This window comes from Sorex araneus, chromosome 1 (assembly GCF_027595985.1).
Source record: "Sorex araneus isolate mSorAra2 chromosome 1, mSorAra2.pri, whole genome shotgun sequence".
Classification (NCBI taxonomy): domain Eukaryota; kingdom Metazoa; phylum Chordata; class Mammalia; order Eulipotyphla; family Soricidae; genus Sorex; species Sorex araneus.
The window spans coordinates 141,381,419-141,402,067 of record NC_073302.1 but is presented as its reverse complement, the minus strand read 5'-3'; the positions used below and the strand labels follow the sequence as shown (position 1 = coordinate 141,402,067).

General features: G+C 39.1%; 1 protein-coding gene across 2 annotated transcripts in view; it reads left to right on the top strand.

Annotated features, from left to right (window-relative positions):
- The window catches only part of ERCC8 (ERCC excision repair 8, CSA ubiquitin ligase complex subunit), a 41,640-nt gene that overhangs the window by 15,463 nt on the left and 5,528 nt on the right, over positions 1-20,649 (top strand). For both annotated transcript variants that reach the window (XM_004608463.2, XM_055123587.1), the window contains 6 exons: positions 1,458-1,581; positions 7,847-7,928; positions 9,603-9,671; positions 11,370-11,436; positions 13,282-13,382; positions 15,149-15,273. In XM_004608463.2, coding sequence (XP_004608520.1) covers positions 1,458-1,581; positions 7,847-7,928; positions 9,603-9,671; positions 11,370-11,436; positions 13,282-13,382; positions 15,149-15,273 — 568 coding nt within the window. The remainder of the gene's footprint in view (positions 1-1,457; positions 1,582-7,846; positions 7,929-9,602; positions 9,672-11,369; positions 11,437-13,281; positions 13,383-15,148; positions 15,274-20,649) is intronic.

The window sequence follows — 20,649 nt, the reverse complement described above, 5'->3', positions numbered from 1 at the left end:
CAGCCCACGTGATTTATAGTAGTGTTAATGTTTTTGGAATACACTGTGGTTACAGTCCCCCCCATGGCCAGAGTACCAGCATCTCTCTGCCACTGTCTCTAGGTCTGCTGCCACAGCACACACACTCAAACTCAGTTCAGAAGGTAAACTCTCAGGATTCATTACATCCTTTTATCACAGAGTGAGGTTTCTTGCTCAGAAGCAATATGCTGTGGGTTGCCATGCAACTCTCACCAGTTCTGAGGGTGGTTGCACTGATGAAATATCTGGGAAAAGTAAATCCTAAAGCAGAGTCAGCTTCTCTCTTTATAAAGAAAAGTTTCTGTCCCTTCCTTGAGGTGGTCGGGGTATCTGACTCATCCCTCGAGACTATAGTACAGAAACAGAAGTTTCCTGGTTTTAAGTCTCCATAACCGGTTTTAAGTCTCTATAAGAATATCCAGCCTCCATATAGAACTATAGAGGCCTGGAACTTGAGGTACCTAGATATTCTTTTTTTTTTTTTTAATTAGTGAATCACCGTGGTGTACAGTTACAGATTTATAAACTTTTGTGCTTGCGTTTTAGTCATATAATGATCAAGTACCCATCCCTCTACCAGTGCCCATTCTCCACCACCAATGATCCCAGTGTCCCTCCCACCACCCCCAACCTTTCCCCCCAGCCCCACCCTGCCTTTTGTTCTCCCTTTCCTTTTGGGTGTTGTAGTTTGCTCTAGAGGCATGGAGTGGCCATTGTGTTCGATCTATAGTCTGTATTCGTTCGCATCTCCCAACCTGAGCTGGTCCTCCAAATACCCTTTACTTGGTGTTCCCTTCTTTATTTGAGCTGCCTTTTCCCCCCAGCATTGAGGCCGGCTTCCAAGCCATGGAGTAAACATCCTGGTTCTTAACTCTACTGTTCTTGGGTGTTAGTCTCCCATTCTGTTACTTTATATTCCACAGATGAGTGCAATCTTTCTATATCTCTCCCTCTCTTCCTGCCTTATTTCACTTAACATGATACTTTCCATGTTGATCCACCTATATGCAAATTTCATGACTTCCATCTTTTCTAACAATAGCTGGGTCAAATGGGAGATCAATTTCTGATTTTTTGAGAATCGTCCATACTGTTTTCCAAAAGGGCTGAACCAGTTGGCATTCCCACCAGCAGTGAAGGAGAGTCCCTTTCTCCCCACATTTGCACCAACACCGGTTGCTTTGGTTATTTTGGATGTGGGCCAGTCTCTGTGGTGTGAAATGATATCTCATTGTTGTTTTGATCTGCATCTCCCTGATGATTAGTGATGTAGAGCATGTTTTTCATGTGCCTTTTGTGCCTGGATATTCTTGAACCTTCCCTGGATAGCTAGGAGATAGCCACATGATATAGTCTTAGTCATCTACCTCAAACTGATAATTTGTTAATAATATTAGTTTTGAAACTCATGTAGGTCATTCATTTCTGTTTCACAGAAGCCATCCTGATGTTCACAAGTACAGTGTGGAGACTGTGCAGTGGTACCCTCATGACACCGGCATGTTCACATCAAGCTCATTTGATAAGACTCTGAAGGTGTGGGACACAAATACGTTACAAGTGAGTACATCGGAACTGTTCCATATTGCTCCATAGAGTGAAGGAAAACAAAATGCTTTGACATAATAGAGTGATAATTTGCCAAATTGACATTTATGTTAGATGTGAAAACAGAGTAGTGGTAAAGGAGACCTAGATCACTTAAATTCTTATTCTCACTAAGTTGCCAGTAGGTTTATGGTTTTGAATAAATATATGATGCTCTTTTAGTGTCTTCCTCACAAATGGAGGTAGTGATTATGCCTTATAGAATGATTGTAAATGAGTTGATCAATGTAAAGTACCTGGAATAGTGCCGTAGCATATTATAAATCACCTCAAACCACTGGATATTTATTATTTTTATTATATGAAAACTTCTATAATAGTGTCCTAAGGTGGGGGGGAGTGGCAGGGGGTAAGAAATGAAGTTATATCCTGTTGATCTAAAAAATTTTAAAGAAAAGGTTACTGATATTTTCATTTGAAACAGGTAGATAGATAATAGTCTTGTAATACTTAGTTAAATTTCTAGTGCTAATCTTTTTCCTTGAACTCTGACTCCATATTTATATAAGTACATGTCTACAAAACCTCTCGTTTTTTTTTTCTTTTTTGGGTCACACCAGCGGTGCACAGGGGCTACTCCTGGCTCTGTCTCAGGAATTACTCCTGGTGGTGCTTGGGGAACCATATGGGATGCTGGGAATTGAACCCAGATCAGTTGCGTGTAAGGCAAACATTCGACTGGCTGTACCATCGCTCCATCCGTACAAAACCTCTCTTATTTAAACCTACTGACATATTTTTAAAGGCCATGTGTTCAAAACTGAACATAATTGCTCCTCACATTGTCCTTAAATCTTGACAATTAGTCCTTCAGACTCTTATCTTTCTCTTTTATGTCTTCCCATCACTATACGTATGGGTCATTACTAAGAACTAACTGCTTTACGGTATTGCTTTTCTTCTCACATTTTCCATGGTGAGTACTACCCTGAGTTAATCTTATAAACTAGTTCCATCTATATATCCAACCCCACTCATGATGCTTTTTGGCATTCTGAGTTCTCCATAATCTCACTCTCTTCCCCCTCACCCTAGGTTCTACTTCTTTTTTTTTTTTTTTTTCATTTTATTGAATCACCGTGAGATAGTTACAAGCTTTCATGTTTGGGTTACAATCACACAATAATCAAACATCTATCCCTCCACCAGTGCACATTCCCCACCACCAATATCCCCGGTATACCTCCCCCTTTCCCATCCTCCCCCTGCCTCCATGGCAGACAATGGGGGACTATTGTCTGCCTTGATCACATCTTGACTGTGTTGTTTTCTTACTTCAAATTGCTTTTCCCTTCTCTTATTTCTCATAACTACAAGTCTGTACTCTTTGACCAACAAACATCTCCACAATCTCCCCAGCCAACAGCCATGGGCAACCATGTATGTGTCTTGACTCCTCACAACTTTCTTGGCCCATCATAAGAATGAGTCACATGGGGGAAATTATCCATAATCAACTCAGATTAAAAAATTAAATATGAGTAGATAGATTTGTCACTGGTGAACTAGTCTTTTTCATAAATGTGCTTGTTCTTTAGTATTAGAACTTTGATACTGATGATTAGCCCAGTAATTTTGAAAGATCTCTTTTAGTTGTGAGAGATTATTTACCTTTTTTATTTTATTTTTTTGTTTTTATTTTTTTTTCAGGGTGACACTGGCACTGCTCAGGACTGACTCTGGGCCCTGCACCCAGGGATCACTCCTGATGAGCTCAGGGGACCATATGGGATGTCAGGAATTTTACCTGCATTAGCTGCATGCAAGGCAAGCACGCTACCTGCCATACCATCACTTGGGCCCCAAGATTATTTACCTTTTGTTTGAAATTAGATAGTCCTTTATAGCAAATAATTTAGTGATTATATTTTAAATTTCTTTTAAACCTAAGTGTTCATTATTAATCAGTTGTATATATTCTGTTATTTATATACACTGAATGCAGCTGAGAAAAAGTCATGTATTTTTTCTTTTTTTCATTATTATGACAAAAACCTGGAGTCAGAGTGATGCTAGGGGTTAAAGCACTTGTCTTGCATGTGGCTATCCTGGGTTCAATCTCTGGTACCACATATTGGCCTCTTTGAGTAATGCCAGAGTGATCCCTGAACACTGAGCCAGGGGTAAGCCCTGAGCACTATGTAATGTGGCCCCAAAACTAAAAAAAAAAAAAAATCCTGCAGTAGGTTACTTGAATTCAAAACTTTGAGTGTTCTCTCAGCATCATGGACATATGTGACTCTAGCTCTTTGATTGGTTTGGGATATTATGGGATATTATTTTGAAAATATGGTTATTGTGCCATTTCTGTCTTCACCTTCTGGCATTGCTTTAAAAGTCTTGATACTTACCCTTTTTGGTGGAGCCTATTCTTTCCTTTAGATTTTCTTTCTTGAGTCTTACTTCTCTTCCCTGGCATCATTGCTATGAACACTGCTTCGGTTTCTGATATTCTTTGGTCTGTGTGATCGAGTCTTTTCTTTATGCTTTCCATGTGAGACTAGATTTTCTTCAGTTTGCTCTTTTTACCCAGCATGTGCCTGAAGTTTTCTAATCCCTTCACTCAATCTGGTGAAGTGCTCCTTGTCGTCTTGTCCTCCTGTAACTCTTTTTCGATGCCTTAGAGCTGCTTCTCTGTGTTTAGTTGATATTCTCAAGAGTCATTATGTTTTATTATTGCGACTCCTCTCATCTTTCTTATCTCTGGCAATTCTGGTTTTGATATTTTTTCTTCTTTTCCTTTTTCCTTCAAGTGGTTTTTGCCCAGAGAATTTTCTTACTCATCACAAAGCTCCTCCTTTCCTCCTGCAGATGGCGCTGTGGTGTTAGTATTGGAAATCTTTGTTTCTGTGCGTGACTGTGAGGGGAAGGGCCTTGAAGATGAAACAGAAAATCTAAAACCTATGGATTATGATATTGTTAGTGGGGAATGAATGGGTAAAGAGCAACCCAAAGGGAAAGCGCCACATTGCTCTTTCACAGAGTGGCCTCTGTGGCCACTTTAGTCCCCTGTGTCTGCAAACAGTCTCCACCTCTAGGCCGTTCCTGTGTGCTGTTATTCCCAGTGCAGGGTGGAAGGTACCCTGCTGACCAGCCATAGCTAGCCTAGATCACCAGGACTAATACCAATTTTACATTTTGTCCAAGAGCTAAATTGCCAGCAGCATATTCTGTATCTAGGATTGAAAATTGGGCTGACATTTCTGTTGTCTTGACCGTCCCAGGTCAGGTGTGCCCACAGTAATGGTGCCTGGAGGCCACTGTACTTTCCAGCGGTCTCCTCTCCAGGCCATTGCTCCCTTCTGGTTCCACTGGTGCTGTGATCATGTGCCCTTGCATAAGTGGATGCATGGTCTCTCAAGCAAACAAGGCTGTGAGTAGGTGAGGCTTTCTCTAGACCATGTAGTTAATTTATGACTGTACTTTAGCCGGGAGCTTTGTTTGCCAGTGTCTGGTCTGCCATTTTTCCAGAAATCCCCGGAGGTCAGACAGTGTAGTTCTATTTTTAATTTTCTGAGAAACTTCCAAACTGCCTGCCATGATGACTCTGTCAATTTATACTCTCAGTAACAGTTCTAGAATCCTCTTAGCTCCCCAGCCACACTAATGTTTTCCTCTTCTGTTTGATGAGATCCATTCTCACAGTTTGGAGGAGATAATCCTTATCATTTTGATTGGCATTTTCCTGATTGACATTGAACTTATTTTTATGAACCTCTCAAAACCTACCTCTGCTTTAAGAACGGTGTGCAATATTATAAAGTTTTTGTTATTTTAACAATATTCATAGCACCTTCATCATTTTCAGTAGCTTCAGCTTCAGATCTCAAGAACTCACTCTCTGTGCTCAACTATAAGAAGCAATTGTACATCTGTTTGTTAGTTTCATCATGCGGTTACATAGTACAGTCACATCTTTAGGCTCAACTTCTAATTCTAGTTCTCTTATTTCCACCATCCACATCCAACTTCAGTTACTTCCTCAACTGAAATCGTGGACTGCTCAGTCATCCAAGGCGAGGTGGAAGGAAACAGCTTCTTTCAAACTTCTGTTAATGTTTATCTTTTGACCTTTTCCCATACGTCTCAAATATCCTTGATGGGATAGAAAATGTTTCTCAGATGACTTTTAATTTACTTTGCCTAGATCCACTAATGAAATTGTTGTCTGTGGCAGCAGTAGCCTCACAAAATGTATTTTCAAGTAACACTTGAAAGTGAAATTACTCCTCAGTCCATGGGTTGCAGAATAGATGTTATGTTAAAAGGTCTGAAAGCAATATTAATCTCCTGAACACTTTCATCAGAGCTCTTGGATAACTAAGTGCATTGTCAGTGAGCAGTAATATTTTGAAAGGAATCTTTTCTAAACAGTAGGCCTCAACAGTAGGCTTGAAATGCTCAGTGAAGCATGTTTTAAACAGATGTGCTGTCATTGTTGTTTCTTTTGTAGAATACAAATAGAGTAGATTTAGCTTTATTATTTAGGGCCCTAGAATTTTTGGAATGTTAAACAGGGACTGCCTTCCAACTTGAAGTCACATGCTGTGATCGTCTGTAACTAGAGAATCCTATCCTTTGAAATGCTGAAGACAGGCACTGACTTTATTCTGTAGCTGTGAGTCGCAGATGATATCTTCTGATACCTCTATTTCACCTACATTGAAAATCTGTTTGGTGTAGCCACTTTGAACATCAATGATCTTAGTCAGAACACCAAAGGAATAAATAGGAGGTAAGAAATTTAACACAAGGACTGGAGAGATGGTACACAGATTAAAGTGCTTGCTGAGCATTGCCTAGTGGCCATGATACTGATTTAAGTCCCACACCCCCAAGCACTGCCAAGTCCGGCCCCTGAGTACAGAGCCAGAAGTGACCCTGAGTACAGAGCCAGGTATGGCCTCTAAAACAAAAAAAGAAAGCAACTGGAAACAGTTTTTTAAAAAATGGATTTAAGGAAGAAAAAAAAGATTAATTAGTAGGAATTTAGGTAGAGTGATTTTTTTTTTTTAACTTGGGAAAAGGGATTGCTGTTAAAATGAAAGACCTTCACAATTACTTAGTACAGATGAGAATAAGCCATTAGGGATCGAGTGGATAAAATTGATAGAGTAAGATTTCAGTTACTGCTAAATGGCATCTGACCACTAGTAGAATTAATTCTATGAGAAAGAATTCATTTTTCATGATTTAACAGTAAAGGAAGAAAAGGCTTAAGTAGAAATAAATGTCTTGGTAAGTTTGTTGATCAGACATTGTGGGAATTCTGATTGAATAGCTTATAGAAGTTATTGTAACCAAGTGGCTGTATTTGTGAAGAATGGAAAATTAGAGAAAGAGTGCTGAGTATAGATGAGAGGCAGATATGGTTCTAAGGTTGAGGTCTTGACAAGTGCAATGGTATGACAAAAGCATTGACATTTGAAATACTGGACTTTGAAATCCAAGCTAAACAGGATAAAGAAGTAAAATTAGGAGGAACTTAAATGAATTCTAGGATTTATTTGGATAACCTGGAAGTCACTGTCACTGTCATCCCGTTGTTCATCGATTTGCTCGAGCGGGTACCAGTAATGTCTTCATTGTGAGACTTTTTGTTACTGTTTTTGGCATATCCAATATGCCACGGGTAGCTTGCCGTGTGGGCTCTGCCGTGTGGGCGAGATACTCTCGGTAGCTTGCTGGGCTCTCAAAGAGGGGTGGAGGAATCAAACTCTGGTCAACCGCGTGCAAGGCAAATGCCCTACCTGCTGTGCTATCACTCCAGCCCATCTTGGAAGTAATTGGACAAAACGCTGAAAATGATATAAGGTTGTGGTCATACATATAACTAAAATGTGTGGTTCTGTGAAGGAGCAGCTCAAGCTGAGGGAGAGCCCTGGGTGTAGTAACTAGGGTTTCATGGATCTGAGAGGCAGAGTATTGATGAGATCATCTGTGTGAATGGTGAATCCCTTGGGAACAGTAGAAAGAAAGATGGTGACCCAGGTTTGTGCTTATTAATTACAATATGTGCTTTTGTCACATAAAGGAAGACAGTGGTATAAATGATGTAAGATTTTAAGTTACCAGGTATTTGAGATTTTATATTCCTATAAGTGAAATAAATTAATAGTCAAAATTTGCTAGCCACGTAAAAATATGTAAATAGGAACTTGTTGCTTTTGTGATTTTAATTAGAACTTAAATTTGTAAAATATCTTTTGATTATCAGACTGCAGATATATTTAATTTTGAAGAAACTGTTTATAGTCATCATATGTCTCCAGTCGCCACCAAGCATTGTTTGGTAGCAGGTTGGTACATGTATTCTTTTGTCTTTAAACATATTAAAATGTTTCATCATTTTAAATCTGGTTAATTTTGATACTGAACTTTTAACCCACTGGAAATAATAGTTTTTAAAATAAATATATTATTTATGTTCAGCTTAAGATATATTGTGAAAATTAGACCCTGTGCTACTGACTAAGAATCAAAGATTAAGAAAGCACATTTCGATGCTTTAAAGAAACAGCTGAGTTGGGGATGTAGCTTAGTAGTAAAGTACATGCTTTGCACATTTAGGGCTCAGGTTTGATCCCTACTACTGTCAAAAAAATAAAGTATTTCTTTTAAAACTACCAAATCTGTAAATATTTTACATGAACAAAGCTTGGTCACTTTTCCAGCTTAATGTAATGAAGCAAAGAAATTGATCCTTTTCTCCAAGGTTGTGTGACTTTAATTGAACATCCATTTATATGAAAGCACCTGCTTTTACATTTTTTTCCTGTACGAGGAAGAAAATAAAATTGTTTTGTAAGTATCAGGTCCCTGTGATTTCACTTTTTCCTACAATGGATCTCATTTAAAGAAAAAAAATTTAAAAATCTATTCAAATAATTTGAAATGATAAAGAATTTTACGTGCATTGTAGCAATGCAAATTTCCTGATTTTGATGTAGGCAAGTAGATAGGAAAGGGCCCCATAGCAGTGGAATTCCATGGGAAGTAATAAAACCAGTTACCCCAAAGCTGCAAAAAGAGCCCACCTTACAGACATAGAAACTAAGGCCTAATAAGACTTCACTTGGTGCCGACAGACCCAGAGAAGGCTGGACAGCCCTCCAGAGAAGCTTCAGCAGGAACAAAAGAAAGGAATTTCAAAGGCCTTCAACCACTCCCAGCACTACCTGCTTGGCAACCATCCTAGTAACGAACTCTTACCTAGCTAGAAGCCCCACATAGGACAGCTTGGAGAAACCCTATAAAAGTCACCTTGAACAAAGGAAGTGGGCGCACATTATGCTGCGAGAGCCCAGGTGCTGCTTGTGCCCATGTAGCCAAGTACATGCAGTGCCTGAATACATGTGTTGCCCGCGTCTCCCCTCTTGAGATTGTACTGGGGCCCTCTCTGTCGCTGGAAATGCCCGTGTCCTCTCTTAAGTGTGTCACTCTCTCCCTTTCTCTCCCCATGCTCTGGCCTGTGCTATGCAGGGGCTCATTGCAGACGTTATCAGTCCTAGCCTTCCCAGTCAGTCCTGGGGTGGCAGAGGTGGACCTGGAGAATGGCCGTCTCTCCTCGTCTCTTCACATAAGCCACCTGTGAGAGCCCACCAACTTCAGTTTTAACCTTGTTACTGGAGTTACTTAGCATAGAGCCCTCTGGGGGAAGATAGGTGAAGGCATTGCAGACCTCTAGGCCACTTTCTTTGCAATTCCCTGCAAGTCTGATTCCTTCAAAATTGTATGTGTGTATGTGTGTGTACATATGCATGTATATTGTATATATGTTTTAAAAGCTGCAAACTACAGTTAAATTTCCTGCCTATAAATAATTTTTAAGAAACTATGTAAAATGTTTTTACATATATTTTATTCTCTGTAGGGAGAAAGTGCAAATGTCATCATATGGTAGCTTCTCAATTCCTTTTGATAGTAATTTATAATAACACTTATCCAAAATACTTGTTTTTTGTTTTTAACAGTTGGTACTAGAGGACCCAAAGTACAACTTTGTGACTTAAAGTCTGGATCCTGTTCGCACATTCTACAGGGTATTTTTTTTTTTTTTAATTTGGGACAACAACTACTTTGAGTAAATGTTCAATAAAAAAAGCATTACTAACAATGTATTCTTTGTAAGTGACATGACTAATGTATTTTGTACTTGTTGTTAAATCAACAGGGAAATAAAGATCCTTCTGTGCATTATTCTTATAAAACTGAACTATTGAGGAAATGTTTATGTGAACAGTAGACATAGGGGAAGCTCAAAGGAAATGAAAGTTCTAATTCAAAACCTTGTGCGTTATTTTTAAAATAATGTAGCAGTATACCTCTGACACTTGATGTGGAAAATACTTATAAAACTTAAGTGGATACATTTGTCTCATGAGTGCTGTATTAATATTGTTGTGACTGAATAAACATCCTTAATATCTAGGTAATTTTTCCCCTCAGAAAAAAAATTTAAGATACTGAAATAACACTGTTGTTTAAGGTAATCTGAATTATTTTTGTTACTTTTTGGGAAATATATCAGAGAATCTAATCTAAACAGTGAATAAATGGAAAGTAGAGCCAAAGAGATAGTTCGGGTGGTAGTACACAGGACAAGCATGTGTGAGGCCCTGAATCTGATCCCCCGCATCCTGTCCTCCCTGAGCATCACTGGCTGTGCCCTGGTGGTCACTAAGCACCTGAGGACTGCTGGTTCAAGCACAAAACTTTCAGACATTGGATTAACCATTGCTGAGGAGGGTCCTGCTCCCCTCCAGCCCCTGCCTCCAGCACCACTGGAGGCCCCTATTTTAGAATATTGAAAAGTAATAGAGAAATACACACCAGCCAGGGGTGCAGCCGTCAGCCCAGCAATGTTACGGTGTGCTCACATCTCTCAGTGCTCACAGGCCAAAAGGGCCTTGACAGGGGTGCCCCAGGGCCAGAAAAACACAGTGCTCAGAGACCGTCAGGGACAAAATGATTAGTTTATCACTGTAAAAAGGGATTTCAGGACAGCACGTGTCATGAACACTTGATGAGGGGATGTTTATTTTCCTTTTTGATGAATTCCTGTTCATCTGAGCTAAGTAGATACAAATATCTGATTCAAATAGTCCTATGAATGTATTACCCTTGCTTTCTAAAAAAATAAAAGTTTTATACAAATGCCTTTTTTTTAATTGAATCATCATAAGATACAGTTACAAAGTTGTTCCTAATTGGATTTCAGTCATACAGTGTTCCAACACCCATCCCTTCATCAGTGTACATTTTCCCCCACCAATGTCCCCAATTTCCCTTCTGCCTGCACCTCTAGCCTACCCCTGTGGCTGTGCAAATCCCCTTATACAGTGATGAGTTCATCATTTTGTTTTAGAATTTTCTGGAAAATTTAAGAGATTTTTATTTTTTAGAGTATCTTGCTGATTGTAGTGCTTTTTATGGTAGAGGTAAGTGAGCTTGAACTGTAACCCTTTGGGGTAGTTTCATTTATTACACTACGGCTGTATTTAAAGAGAAAGGCTCTCTTGCTCTAACTGGTCTTTCAAAAGCAACCAGACCTTTTAAAATAAAATGTATGAAAAAAGCCTCATAGGCTTCACAATATTTAAACATAGATTGTTATGTAAAAAGTTTTACAGCTTGTTTATAATAGTCATCCATTTCTTTAGAATCAGACTAAATTAATTTGCACTTTGTTTTGATATTTCAGATACTTTGTGAGACTTTTTACACCATTATGTTTGCAGGTCACAGACAAGAAATACTGGCGGTTTCCTGGTCACCACGTCACGAATACATCTTGGCTACTGCAAGGTAAAGATCAATAGTTTGGTTTAAAATTAACATGGATATTGGGCTGGAGCAATAGCACACATGCACTCATTTATATAATGTACTTAAATAAATGTCAGCCGAGTGCCAGGCAAACACCGTACCTGCTACGCTATCGCTCCAGTAAATGGATTGGAGAGATAGCACAGCAGATAGGGCGTTTGCCTTGCATGTGGCTGACCCAGGTTCGATTCCTTAGCTAAGTATGATGACGATCTATGAAAAAAATCAGAACTATTGGAACACAGAGACAAACTCTAAGAATATACCATGTATATTTTTAAAGACTTATGAATGAGAAATGGGCTTATAAGTTGTTTTGTAATGTGCTTTCTACTTAAAATGATCTGGATAGGGCCAGAAAGAGAGTACAAGTGGGTAAAAAGACGCTTGCTTTGCAAGTGCCCAACCTGTTTGATTCCTGACACCCCAGATAATCGCCCATTGCAGCAGGAGTGATCTCTGAGCTCAGAGAAAGGAGTAAGCCCTGAGCAGTGCGGGGTATGGCCCTCTCCAAAAAATAATTATAATAACAATAAAATGATCTGTATAAGCCAAATGAGCTATAATATTGTTGAGGCCTTTGTGAGGACATGGGTCATGTTAGTTGAATTGATAAATATTTTTTCTTTAGAAATTGCTGAAATTGATGTGTTGTCATTATTTTGTATTTTTTGTTTCACTTACTGAAACAAAAATTAATGTCTCGTGTAAAAGATATTACAGTTCTTATATATCCGTGAAGGTTTATTTGAGTACAGGAAACTAAAATGAAACTATATTACCCTCATTTATCCATCTTAACTCTCTGTTGTTTATATATATAAACATTTATATTCATACATGTATATATATATTTGAATAATATCAGTATGCCTAAGTAGATAGTTAAACAAAGTGAAATTATTTAACTGCTTGATTGCCCAATAGATATTTAAGTAACTAATAGTATGAAGAAGGTAGTAACAAACTTGCTAAGGAGGCTTCAGGGGAGAAAGATCCTCTTATTATTAAAAATGTTAATTATTGGGGCTGATAGCACAGTGAGCGGTAGGACGTTTGCCTTGCATGCGGCCAACCTGGGTTCAATTCCCAGCATCCCACATTCCCAGTCCCCCAAGCACCACCAGCAGAAATTCCTGAGTGCATAAGTCAGGATTAATCCCTGAGCATCGCTGGGTGTGACCCAAAAAGCAAAAAAAAAAGTTACTTATTAGGGTCCATAGTACAGCAGGTCCAGCACTTGCCATGCAGCTGACCCAGGTTCAATCTCAGGCATTCCATATCATCCCCTGAGTGCTGCCAGGAGTAATTTCTGATTTCAGAGCCAGAAGTTAGCTCTGAACATTGCCAGGTGTGATCCAAAAAGCCAAATAAATGAATAAATAGATAATATTTAATTATCATTTGAAAAAAAAGTTAATTATTGGTCAGCTAGTCCCAATTAGTACAGGAGGTACTCCACTGGTCTTAGTTCAGTCCCTGCATATGGTCCCCTGAGCACTGCCAGGAGTAAACCCTGAGCATCCTCAGGAGTGCTCATCCCAAACAAACAGACAAAAAAATTGTTAACTTACAACAGCAGAATTTTGTCCTTATGATCTAAAAGTTCCTTACCCACCACCCTATGGTTAGTCTTTTTGTTACTGTTAATATTGAATATTTGTTGATATTCAATACAACATTCAAATATACAATAGTCTTAATGTATAAGTCTATTCGCACTGATATACAAAGACCACTGTGTCCCAAAATGCTAAGAAGGTGAGTTCGGGATGTAGTCACTGTCTTTACTCTGTGTCACTGGAATGATTTTTTTTTTCTCAGTGCAGACAGTAGAGTCAAATTATGGGATGTGAGGAGAGCATCAGGGTGTTTGATTACACTTGATCAGCATAACGGGAAAAAGTCACAAGCTGCCGAATCAGGTAATGAAAAATGCATTAATATAGAAATATGTCAGTACCATATTTTATATGGAATATTTTGAAACATTGACAGATTATAAATTTTTTATTTTTGAGACATTTGCTATGAGTTAATTTCTAAATTTACACAAACTAGTGGTTGCCTTTTCTTAGGATTCAACTAAGTATTGTTTCATCTCTCTCTGATTTTCTTTTCTGTTTGTTTTGTTGTATTGGGCCACACCTGGCAATGCTCAGAGGTTACTCCTGACTGTACACTCAGGAATTACTCCTGGCAGAGCTCAGGGGATCATATGAGATCAGACCCAGGTCAGGCTCATGCAAGGCAAGCACCCTACCCACTGTGCTTTTGCTCCAGCCCCTGCCCCTGAATTCTCAAATGCAGAAACTTTTCTGTATTGCTTATTATGTGTTTTCTTTGTTTGCTTAATTATTTTACATCCATAGACTAATACAAATTCAGTGCCATTTAGGAAGTTACAGTAAGTTATAGGAATAGCACTATTTTGTGGTTACATTGTAGCAAAATCTACCAGTCATGTTATGAGTCACCTAAAACCCAAGAGATGAGAGTATCTCATTTGCATTTTTGCAATATAATTTAATTGCTGTATTGGTTAAAATCTTGATTCGGAAGTAATTCTGGACCAGAAATATGTTAGGATTAACTGTATAAAACTATTACTATTTTAGTAATATGTAAAATTAAATTAAACTGTTGAAGAATTATGCTTTCTTAAACTTGTTTAATTTGAGTTGTAAAAGTCTTTTTGTTTGTTTGTTTTTTGGGTCACACTCGGCGATGCACAGAGGTTACTCCTGGCTCTGCACTCAGAAATTACTCCTGGCGGTGCTCAGGGGATCATATGGGATGCTGGGAATCGAACCCAGCTCGGCTGTGTGCAAGGCAAACGCCCTACCCACTGTGCTATCGCTACACCCCAAGTTGTAAAAATCTTGATTGAGGGAGCTGGAGCAATTGTACATCAGGTAGGGCATTTGCCTTGCACTCAGCCGACCCGGGTTTGATCCCCAGCATCCCATATGGTCCCCTGAGCACCGCCAGGAGTGATTTCTGAGTGCACAGCCAGGAGTAACCCCTGTGCATTGCCAGGTGTGACCCAAAAAGCAAAAAAACAACAACAACAAAAATCCTTTTTTTTTTTTTTAAATTTTTGGGTCATACCTGGTGATGCTCAGGGGTTGTTCCTGGCTCTGCACTCAGGAATTACTCCTGGCATTGCTCGGGGAACCATATGGGATGCTGGGAATCAAACCCGGGTCAGCCGCGTGCAAGGCAAACGCCCTCCCCGCTGTGCTGTCGCTCCAGCCCCAACAAAAAAATCTTGATTGCGACTAGAACCGTTACTTTTCCCTACTAAGTTTAAAAAAAAAAAAAACCTGGACATACTAGTATTTTTTTACTACTCCATGGGATGACTTTCAGATTAAGAGTGAAAATAGTATGTAAATTTGAAAAGCATTAAAATGTTAGTGTTAAGTTGTACACCAATAGCTGAGCTTTCTGAAGCAAAAATGGAATTGTTAGGGTTTTTTCCTTCTGGTTTTTCTGAAATTTTTTATTATAATTTATATATTTTGCCATATCAGATAATTTAAGGAATTGATAAATGTAAAAGAGAAACAACTTTTGCATTTTAATTAGCTAAGGGGTTTGTCTTTTATGTGTGTAAACACCTTTATCAAGCATTAAGTAGGTGCAGAACACAAGAACAGATAAAAATGAACTGTATTTTTCATTGCAGCAAACACCGCTCATAATGGGAAAGTTAATGGCTTATGTTTTACAAGTGATGGGCTTCACCTCCTCACTGTGGGTACAGATAATCGAATGAGGCTTTGGAACAGTTCCAGTGGAGAAAACACACTCGTAAGGGATTTTAATTATACTTTCAGTCTTTTGGATATAAAATAAAGGAATGAATTTGTGATGTGCACATGATGTTCTTCTATAGATCTAATTGTAGTTCTCCCTTCTGAATTACACTTTTTATTATGTATTACTTATGAACTGAATCCAAAATGAACTGGATGAGCTCTGTGATAGAGCGCATGCTTCACATGTGGCCCTGGTTTCAGTCCTTGGCACCGCAAAAAATGATAATAATAATGATAACCAAAATGTTTGTTCTAGTACTTTATTAGCTAGAATCAATGTGTTACATGTGAGACATAAAATAGGTTATTTACCTGAGTTTCTGAGAAACGAGTAAGCAAGAATTTGACTCGACATCTATGTTTCCAAAGTAGATGATGCCACCCCTGCCCCCCAGAACACTAGGACAATCCAGTGTCAGTAATAGCCTTGGGTGCATTCGGGGGCATGCTTTCTGTTTGTTCCCTCCAACAAGGCAGATTTGCAGGAGCTCCTGAATGAACTTTTTTCTGAGAAGGGGTAATAAACCAAATAAGTCTGGGGACTTCTGCTCTAGATTGTACTCTACATAATGCTGCTATACCCAAACCTCTGAAATCATTTATTAATACCTTAAGGTAGGTATTAATGTTAATATTGTTTTACTTTAATCGTCCCTTCTAGTCAATAATTATCTTTCAGATGCTCTAGTTACCAATTTTATTATTAAGTTCTAATTTTCCTATAATGTCAAAATTGTTTATACTCGGTAGCTTCAGAGTTGCCTAATCCCACAAGTCTCCTTTTTTTATTATTATTTATTCATTTTGCAGTACCAGGGTAATTACTCATATCCTTTATGAAATTTTTCCCCATCAGATCTCAGGCTAGACATTATAAATTATAATTTTAATGACCATCATTACTGTGTACAATGTTCCTAATAATAGCATATCTTTCTCATTTATTTAATAAATATTTATTGAGAAGTTCTTATAGCTAGATAGTTTTTACTCATCAGGAGACTAAGCCTAAGCTTATGGAGCTTACATTCTAGGAAGAGGAGGCAGGACATTCAGCTGTCACTCAGTAAATGGATGTGTAGGTAATGTAAGTTAGCTGCATTAAGCACTATGAAGTAAAGAAAAGCCAGGAAAGGAACGTGGAAAATATTGGGAAGTTAGAGTTAATTTTTACATAGAGTATTTTTACATATACTTGTAAGTATAAGCCTCACTTACAAGAAGACATTTGGGGGAATGGAGCTAACTTAAAAGGCTGGAGCCTTTGCCCGGCATGCATAAGGCCCCAGGTTCAATTCCTAGCACTGGTGTTCCCTAGTAGTACTGTGTATTGCTCTAGTGACCCCTGCACTATTGGGGCACTCCTATTCCCCAGAGAGAATATTTGACATGAATGAAATCCAGGAGTGCAACTTTAGATATCTAGGAAGGAGAGTATTCAAGACAGAGGAAGTGGTTAAGTACAAAAACCCTGAAATGGAAGTATGTTTAGTGTCCTGAGAAATATATAAGAGGTGGCTTTATGTTGAATAAGCTAGGGGGAAGTAATAGGAGATGAACAGAAGGAACAGAACATTAGAACGTGAGCAGTTTGGAGGCATTTGTGAAGGTTTAGACCCTATCCCTGACATGGTAGGCCAGTCAGAGGAGTTGAGTGGAGAAATGACAAGGGAACTTAGTGGGGCAAGTATGTAGAAGGCAAATGAAATGATAATAAATGGTAATAAGTAGTACATATGTTAGGTGATACAGCTCCACTCATCTCTTTTGAAGGTGATACTCATACCCTGTGGATTTTTTGCTAATAAGTTCACATCTAGCTAGACTAATGTGTTTAGAATGGGAAAAAAAACTTTTTTTTTTATGGATATGATCATACCTTGCAAGCATGATTAGAATAGCACAGAAACTCACCTACAAATGACACTTAAAGGGACTTTTTTTTTTAAATGTCACACCCAGCAATGCACAGGGATTACTCCTGGTTTATGCACTCGGGAATTACTCCTGGCGGTGTTTGGGGGACCATATGGGATGCTAGAATCAAACCCGGGTCAGACACGTGCAAGGCAAACACCCTACCTGATGTGCTATCAAACCTGGGTTGGCCATGTGCAAGGCAAACACCCTACCCGATGTGCTATTGCTCCAGCCCTGAATTTGGGACATTTTATCCCAGTAAAAAACACAGGAAAACATGCTGTCTTGAGATATTTAAGAAAATCAATTCCAGGGATTGAAGACATGGTACTGCGGATATGATGTTTGTTGTGCACAGAGCAGTCTGACACATTGCTGTGTGCAAAGCATATTGGGATCTAACATACTGGGGATGTAAAATTAATACTGTTAATTTTTAATTAATACATACAGGGATCTAATACACTGGGTTAGATCCCTGACATCCTGTATGAATTCCTGAGCATTGCCAGGTGTGCCCCCGACTTCCTGAAGAAAAGAAAACTGATTCCAATTCTGCGTTTGTAATTTGGGGACACCAAAGGTAATGTCTTGAAGGACTATGAAATGAGACTTAGTATCTCCATCCTGTGATTCAGGAGTATTAACTACTTAATGTATAATTATGCAGGTAAAAGGCAAGTGTGTAAAGAATAGACTTACATACTTTTAAATAATAGACATAGGGGCCGCAGCGATAGTACAGTGGTGGATAGGGCATCTGCCTTGCATGTGACCAATCCAGGTCAATTCCTGGTGTTCCATATGGTCCCCTGAGTGCAGAGCCAGGAGTAACCCCTGAGCATTGTCAGGTGTGACCCAAAAAGGAAAATAAATAAATAAATCATCATCATCCTGTTGATCGTCGATTTTCTCAAGCAGTCTCAGTAACATCTCCATTTGTCGTAGCCCTGAAATTTTAGAAACCTCTCTTTACTCGTCGTTCCCAACGGTGCCGCATTGAAGGCTCTTTCAGGGTCAGGGGAATGAGACCCATCATTGTTACTGGTTTTGGCATATGAATACGCCACAATGATGGAGCAGTCTGTTAGAAGATCATTTGAATTAATTCTCAATTTGAAATTATGGACCCAGTTAAATAAATAAATAAATAAATAATAGGCATACCATAAATTGTGCAAGGGGTTAAACCTAGGGCCTCATACTTGGGAATCATGCAATTTATACTGAGGTGCATCTCCAACCTAAAGTGAAAATTATTCTTACTGTATGTTACTGCTCTATTAATAGTATACTCATGTATTTAAGTCACTGTTGTCACTGTCATCCCATTGCTTATCGATTTGCTGAAGCGGGCACCAGTAACATCTCCATTGTGAGACTTGTTACTGTTTTTGGCATATCGAATATGCCACAGGTAGCTTGCCAGGCTCTGCTGTGCGGGCAAGATACTCTTGGTAGCTTGTCGGGCTCTCCGATAGGGGCGAAGAAATCGAACCTGGGTCGGCCGCATGCAAGGCAAATGCCCTCTCTGCTGTGCTATCTCTCCAGTCCATTTACTGAAGCAATAGCATAGCAGGTACGGCATTTGCCTTGCACGCAGCTGACATTTATTTAAGTACATTATGTAAATGAGTGCATGTTTCCAATATATTTAACTATACATAAATTATGTGCAGATACTATGATGACACTATATGGTTGATCAAAGCATAGTTCCTTAATCTTAGGTAACCATGAAATCTAAATTATGTTCTCACAGTCATCCTGTAGGCTCCTTGGGTCCCTTCAGAATGACACTCTGGGTCTATAATCTTTGAACAGGGCTTCCTAAACTTTTCCTACTCACAACCCCTTTTCACCCACCCCCTTTTCTGCCATCACTATGACCCTTCCCCCATCCCCTCATCAATATTTAGTTAAGTTTGAATTAACACTATTGTCAAAATTTTTGATGACCCTCACGTTCAGTTTCCTGAATCCATACTGACCCAAAGTTTAAGAAGATCTACAGTTTAGGCCTTAGACTACACAAGTACCTGCAGGAAAATTCAGAGACAGCTTCTGCACAAAAAAAAAAAAGAAAAGAAAAACAGTTTTCAAAGTTCTGATGTTTACTGTTATAGTTAGATAAGTTAGCCAGTCACCGAAGTATGCAAACTTAACTGGTGACTACCCAGTCACCAAAGTATGAATTAAGGTATCAATCTTAATTCTCTGTCAACCCAGCTGTTATCAGCAAGAAACTCTGTGAGTTCTTTCACTTCTTCACCCTTTCATCTCTTTCTTTGCCAAGGGTTCTCTTCGTGACTGTATTTAGTTACTCTAACATCCTTCCTAAGCTCATCTCCCAATGGGAGTCATCCACTGTTTTCCTAAATGCTTACTGAATGCTCTGGCTAGTTGTACTCAAGGCCTTGTTTTGTTTTGTTTGGGGTCCATACCTGGTACTCCCCTCTCTGTGCTCAGAGATGTTTGTAAGCATTTGGGGAACCAGGTGGGATACCAGGAATCAAACCCAGGTCTGCCACATGCAATCACTCTACACGCTGTACTATTGTTATGATCCACACAAGTTCTTCTTAAGCTAATCTAGCACACCAGAGTTCTCTTGCCATGCTCTACTTTTCATTGTCGTTAGCCATGCCGATCTACTTAGCCATCATTAATATAAAGAGCTCACTCACCCTTCAATCTGCTGACTTTGCTTTAGAACCTCTCTTCTTAAAATTGTGCATTACCTCAGTAGCATTAAGAGTTGATACATTGGAAGTTGTAAGTGGAAAATATTAAACTTTTGATTACTGTTCTTCCTATTCTAGCTGTTCTCAACTTTCAAGGTTCATATCAGGCACAAATGCTCTTTAACTTCTCTAATGTAGCTTAGATATTTCAAGACTGTCCAGTGCTCACCCATATTACAATGGACCACTTCATAGAGTGAAAAAAAACATAACTTGTGGTAATGTGGCACAGAGCTATTTGATTAATGTGTTGTAGACCAAGTTTCTTAGTCATTTACTAGACAAAAGACCTTGATGGAATTAACCTTTGTGGGGTTCCCCCCTTCCCCGTATAATAATGGTACTATTTCTATAGTATAATTTTGTATAGTACATGAACTAATAGGACTGGAGCGATAGCACAGTGGGCAGGACGTTTGCCTTGCACGAGGCCGACCCAGGTTAGATTCCTCCGTCCCTCTCGGAGAGCCCGGCAAGCTACTGCAAGTATCCCTCCTGCACGGCAGAGCCTGGCAAGCTACCTGTGGCGTATTCAGTGTGCCAAAAACAGTAACAACGAGTCTCACAATGGAGACGTTACTGGTGCCCGCTCGAGCAAATCGATAAACAATGGGACAACAGTGCTACAGTGCTACATGAACTAATAGATGTAGAAATACTCAGCACGTTTCTGTTACATATAGTAAATATTGACATTACATAAA